The following is a 3,905-nucleotide window of genomic DNA, read 5'->3' on the forward strand; positions in this document are numbered from 1 at the left end:
AGGTAGTGACAGCAACGGGTCTCGTTTCCCTCGCACTAGTAATCATATTTCAATTATTCTTAATAAAACCGAGAGCCGATGAGGCCTGTGGGTGAGCCTCCATAGCGGATCTCTTGTCAGTGTCGATTTGTGTAGCAGATTTGCCAAGAAACGGCAAAAGCAAACCCAAAACCAACAACAAAAGCCCTGTCTCACTGTTGCCTGGTGTTGCTCTCCCTCATTCATCCGCCTGCGTCGCTTTGTCACCTTCCACAGTTCCTGTCCAGCAACAGCCCCTGGGTGCAGACTTAGAAGTGATACAGCACAAACCGAGTGGATATTGATGGGCTTGGGGATTTTTTTTTTTGGTGGTTTTCTTTTCTCTTTTCTAACCCCAATAGTAGGCACGAGCGTCGCTCCAAAACACCAGCTGGCAAGGTGCGAGATGCTGTCTGGCAGCTGAGCGCTCCCAGGCTGCATTGAAGCGTGAGAAAACCCTGCACGAAGCTCCAGCCGTTTTGGGAGCAGCCTGTTTATATTCTCTCCGTGTCGTCTCATTACTTGCTTTCGCACGAACTTTACCACCATTGCCTATATAATTAAAACTCCCGGCTCTTTAAATTTGATGGGTGATTAAAAAAAAAGAAGAGAGGCCTCATGTCTTAATGAATTAAAAGCTTGCGTGGTTGTGTGGTCGCATTGAATCTGGCTCCTCGCTCCCTTCAGAAACACTGTGGTGGTGGTCCAGCAGGCTTTGGATGCCCGTCAATGAAGCATTAGTATGCAGACATACTAAATTGGTTTTTTTTCTTTCAAAAAGTCAATGAATTGTTAGAAAATATACTCAGTTTTCCACCATTTACAGTAATTTTGCTGTGATATTCCCAGAGAAATATTGCTGTTTGTGTAATAAGAGTGAAAAGAAAATATGCTTTTCTTCACAAGACAGGGATGCAAATCCTATTTAGGATGGGTTTCATGTTTGCAGCGTTGAGAGGTTTGTCTCTGATGGAAATCACGTGTATGTTTAGTTGTTTTAGACACTGCAGGTCTCAGATGACTGGGATTTAACAGGGTTATTCATTCAATAAGTGAAGAGACATGAGGCAGAGCACAGCTCGTATGAATTTAACAAGTAAGGACTGTCCGAATGTGACCCTTACCCTCTGAAAAGACAATCCTCTTGCAATGACACATGCAAATTCAAATGTTTAATCACTGTGACACTGGACCCTGCACTTGGGAAACTGTTAAATTTAAATCTGATTTTTACTAATCTAAGAAAATTTACTGCGCGGGAATTGAAAGGTGCTTGAGGGAGCCTGGCATTGGCTGAAATCTGTTTTAATTACCTACTAAATGCCTTAATTACATACTAAATACACGTGTTGTCTGCGCGAGAGGAAGGGGAGTCGCTGTGGTGATTGGGGTGAATTTGGGTAACCTCACCTTTACAATGTGCCCTGTCTCTGCGCGCAGGCAACGGGACAAGCGCCCAAATCGGCCAGGACGGTTGTCATCGCTGGTGTCCCTGATGGCCTCCTGCACGACGATGTCATGACAGACATCCTGGTGATCCACTTCCAGATGTCAAGGAATAACGGGGGAGATGTGGAAGAAGTCACGTATCCAACAGCGAGAAAAGGGGTCGCATACGTAACTTTTGAAGATCAAGAAGGTATTGAGATGAATACGCAAAGCACAGCCGTCCCCCAAGGAATCAGCCCTAGAGTGTAAACCCTTAAATCATTTTAAGTTATTTACTAGGATTTTATAGAACAGAGGAGACCAACACTTTTCTTTTAGTCAGTCAGAGTTTTAGGGTTTTCTATCTGTTCAGTGAAGACAAGGCTCTGAACAGGCTTTGTGCAAAGCATTTGTTACGTTTGTTTTTTAGAATAAATTTTTACTGTGCATAACAGATATGATTTTTGTAGTCAGGCATTTGAGAATAAACCTCTGCCAGTTAATGTTCTGTCTCTCTCTGAACAATTTTGACTAATACATAATATATGAGGCAAGAGGATTGACTCGCCTGCGTGTATGTATGAGAAATGGTTAGGGAAAGCATCAAGAGAAAAACACCCGTGAAGTCATGCAAGCTGGAGCATAGGAGGTTCAACCTGAACATAAGGAAAAGCTTTGTGAGTGTGAGGGTTATGGAGCATGGCCCAGGCTGCCCAGAGAGGTTGTGGAGTCTCCTTGTCTGCAGACACCCGAAGCCCTGGCCGTGTTCCTGTGTGACTGCTCTGGTGCTCCTGCTGTGGCAGGGGTTGCACTGGGGGAGCTTTCCAGGTCCCTTCCAACTCCTCACATTCTGGGATTCTGTGTTGTGCCATCAGTGTCGTCTTACTGTGCAACGAGTGAATCTGCCTTTCTCTTCAGTTGTAGAGAGGGTCCTAAAGAAGGATGAGCATCGCCTGCAAGACAAGAGGTTGGCCAGATACTACCCACTGACAGTGACCCGTTACTGTGAAAATGTAAGCTCTTCATAGTTTATCTCATCCTACTCCCATTCCTATGTTAACCATGACTTAACTTCTCTAATTCAAAATTCCAGGTCTTCATCTCTGTCACCTCTGTCATCAATATGTCTGTTTTCAAGGACCAATTTGTTTTGGAAGACCTGATACAAGAACTTAAAAGGAAGAGCACAGCGTTGAGCTTTGGTCCTTTGCAATCCAACGGGCATATTTCTGTCCAGGGCTCGTTTCCAGCAATCGAATTGCTCAGGGACTTTCTGTTACTAAAAGCAAAATCCCTTTCAGAGAAGGACTTGGGAGAAGACAGTAAGATCCATCAGGGACCAAAGAGGAGACTGCAGCAGAACAGACTTCCTACAGCAACGAGTAATCCCATTCGTGATGCAGATGGGGAAAAACACGTGGTGGTTCTGGACACGGATATTTATCTCTACATGAAGCACTTTTTTCCCAGGACATTCCTAGCAAATGATGGTGGTGTCATTTCTGGCGTCACCGATGGCGATATAACGACAGTGGACATTGGGAGAGCTGGAAGCGGGTCTGGTGCTGGACAGGGATTGAGACTCAAGGAGAAAATTGAAAATCAGTCTATAGAACTCCACAATTATTTGCGTAAAGAAAGGATCGACTTCAAGGAGCTCAGCAGAGATGAAAAGCGGAAATACAAGCAGGTGTGTGAAAGTCTCAAATCCCGCTACCCCCACGTTCTGATCATTCGTTATGATACTCACATGGATGTCATAGGAAGCTCCGCTGACATTTTTGGGTTTACCAAGGAAGTGAGCAGTAAGGTTCAGAGCCTGTTTCAAACCAGGTAGAAAGTCTGTGTGGTTTTCACACTGTGCACCTCTGCGTGCCACGTTTCTGCCACTCACAGGCTGGGAAATCTGCACATGAGGGTGAACAAAGCCCATTCCCCCCAGACACCAAATTAAGTACAGAATAGGAAAGAAATAGTCTTTGTACTACTCGTGAGCTTAGAGACCAAAGAAATTAGCCCTCTTTTGCCCAGATGGAGCCACCTTTTCCCTTTTGTGAGCTGCACTCTGGGCATATGTGCGCTCATTCTGTCTCGCTGTCAGGGAGCATATGATGAGACGAGAGAGTTTTTTACTCCATTTACTCCATTTACCACAACCCTCTGCACCCGACCATCCATGTTACACATGTTACCTGTGTTCAGAATGCTTCGTCAAAACCCACAGAGCACCAGCTCTTTTGCCTTATATGTAGGAAAAGTTTTATGGTTTTATGTCATTAAAGAAATTAGCTATACAGAGTATTGTGTCTGTGTTTTTTAAACACACCCCCAGGCTTTTTTGGTTGGAAGCCCAAACCCAAACGCTTCAGGCTCTTTCTTGTCATGACTGATTATCCCTTGCAATTACAGCCAGTGAAAGATAAAGTTGTTAAATCACAGAATCCCAGAATGTGAGGAGT

General features: G+C 44.6%; 1 protein-coding gene across 1 annotated transcript in view; it reads left to right on the plus strand.

The window, feature by feature from the left end:
• The window catches only part of RBM43 (RNA binding motif protein 43), a 3,780-nt gene extending 497 nt beyond the window's left edge, over positions 1-3,283 (plus strand). The window contains exons 2-5 of the mRNA XM_010183938.1: positions 706-758; positions 1,459-1,657; positions 2,365-2,459; positions 2,540-3,283. Of these exons, the coding sequence (XP_010182240.1) occupies positions 706-758; positions 1,459-1,657; positions 2,365-2,459; positions 2,540-3,283 (1,091 nt within the window). The remainder of the gene's footprint in view (positions 1-705; positions 759-1,458; positions 1,658-2,364; positions 2,460-2,539) is intronic.
• Positions 3,284-3,905: the final 622 nt, after the last annotated feature.

This window comes from Mesitornis unicolor, unplaced genomic scaffold (genome assembly GCF_000695765.1).
Source record: "Mesitornis unicolor isolate BGI_N332 unplaced genomic scaffold, ASM69576v1 scaffold42564, whole genome shotgun sequence".
NCBI classification, from domain to species: Eukaryota; Metazoa; Chordata; class Aves; order Mesitornithiformes; family Mesitornithidae; genus Mesitornis; species Mesitornis unicolor.